The sequence below is a fragment of the Bactrocera latifrons genome, unplaced genomic scaffold, assembly GCF_001853355.1.
Source record: "Bactrocera latifrons isolate USDA-ARS-PBARC rearing strain unplaced genomic scaffold, ASM185335v1 scaffold_12, whole genome shotgun sequence".
In the NCBI taxonomy this organism is placed as follows: Eukaryota; Metazoa; Arthropoda; class Insecta; order Diptera; family Tephritidae; genus Bactrocera; species Bactrocera latifrons.
Genome location: NW_017534630.1, coordinates 3005488 through 3007271, shown reverse-complemented (window position 1 = coordinate 3007271; position 1784 = coordinate 3005488). Strand labels below are relative to the sequence as shown.

Here is a 1784-nt window from a genome sequence, read left to right as displayed (position 1 = left end):
CCGTTGGAAGGACCAAGTGGAGAAGGACCTGGCTTCACTTGGAATATCTAATTGGCGCCACGTAGCGAAAAGAAGAAACGACTGGGGCGCTGTTGTTAACTCGGCTATAATCGCGTAAGCGGTGTCTACGCCAATSAAGAAGAAGAAGAACTCGCTAAGCTTTCAGCAGTCAACAATAATAATAACATGAATAGTTTCATAAATTCAAATAAAACTCATCTCGGCCACTTTAAGGAAACTAATTAAAAAACTACTATTGCGGTTAATAAGCACACGCGTAGGACTCTCCTCTCAAAAGTTAAAAAATTATAACAAACAATTTTTTTTATTAATATTTTCTTTATTGTTTTAATTTTTAATCCATATATGCATGTATGTGTTGGTATAGGTGTACAATATTGAAGTCGTTTCTAATTGATCATTCGTAATTGTGGCGTTGGTATACATAATTAACTATATTCGATATATTCAAATACACATACTTAATTGTTGCTCAAATATGTACATTATATGTACTCATGTACATATGTACAATTTATGTATTGTTTATATGCAGCAAACAAATAAATGTACATTTGYTTCGTTATAATCTGCTTGTATACAGTTATAACTTCTAATATATTTCATTAAAAACTTTTTTATTACAGTATTCACTTTATTTAAAAGCGTAAATATGGATACACATTAAATAAATGGGTGTTTACAGCGAGCGCACAACAAAAGCAATAATAATAATATAAATTGTCGCGCAAATAATGCTTTTAACATTTTAGTTGTATGTTTGTATTTATTAGCAGCTATTAATAACATACATATATTTCATAAAATATTTAACTAATTTCACAAAATTTTATTAAAACATTTTTTTTATTTATTTATTTACTTCAAGGCTTCTTTTTAATTATTTATGCACGTAAGTAGCGAAAACATTCGTTTTAATTTTTATTTTTATATTTTTACGCTGTCTTGCCTCAATCATTAACCTAGAATAAGAAATAAAAAATAATTATATATACAGAAGTTACGTAGTAAGATAGTACTTAAGTAAGCGGAAAAGCAGAAAGTGAACAAAATAGTTTTATAGATTTGTTGGTGTTATACTACGCACATATTTACAAAATAAAATATAAAACCTACATACTTATACACAACAACAAAGGAAAAAAGTGCATTTAATGCGTTTCTTAAGTATATGTATGTATGTGTGYGTAAGAACACAATAGCAAGGCAAAGCTTACACGTCTAAATTCACAGAAATGTGTGGTTAATATATTTTTGTGATTACCTAATATACAATTATTTTTTATGCCCTTAAGCGAATCTGCATATCACGAAGATGTTTAGCATTTATTTGTGTTTGTATATTTAAAAAAGTTTTTAATTTTAAATTTGCGAATTAAATATATTTTTTTGGCTTTGTTTAATTTTAATAAATCAATTTTTTAAATTTAAATATAATTTATTTTGAAAATGTTGCATGTGATTTTATATGAAAAATAGTTAAATTTTAGTTCGGTGCAATTAGACAGAAAATAAGTTTGAAGTTACATAAACATTTACAACAAGTAAAAAGTGAAAGTTTGAATTTGTTCAAAATGTGTTTAAAAAAACATATTAAAAGTTCTCATCGTTCCATCATGTGAAAAAATAACCCAAAAATAGTCTATTTTGAATTAGTGCGATCTTCAACACATTAAATCTAAATTTCTATTAATAWATTATGCATGTTAGAACGTGTTCAGATTTTTTATGTTAAAGTGTTCACATTTATTTTTAAATAATAT

At 26.2% G+C, this 1784-nt stretch overlaps 1 protein-coding gene across 2 annotated transcripts in view; it reads right to left on the bottom strand.

The window, feature by feature from the left end:
- Positions 1–945: 945 nt before the first annotated feature.
- Positions 946–1784, bottom strand: part of LOC108978318 (protein N-terminal asparagine amidohydrolase) — an 82240-nt gene continuing 81401 nt past the window's right edge. For both annotated transcript variants that reach the window (XM_018948538.1, XM_018948539.1), the window contains exon 8: positions 946–983. In XM_018948538.1, the coding sequence (XP_018804083.1) occupies positions 972–983 (12 nt within the window). In that variant the 3' untranslated portion in view covers positions 946–971. The remainder of the gene's footprint in view (positions 984–1784) is intronic.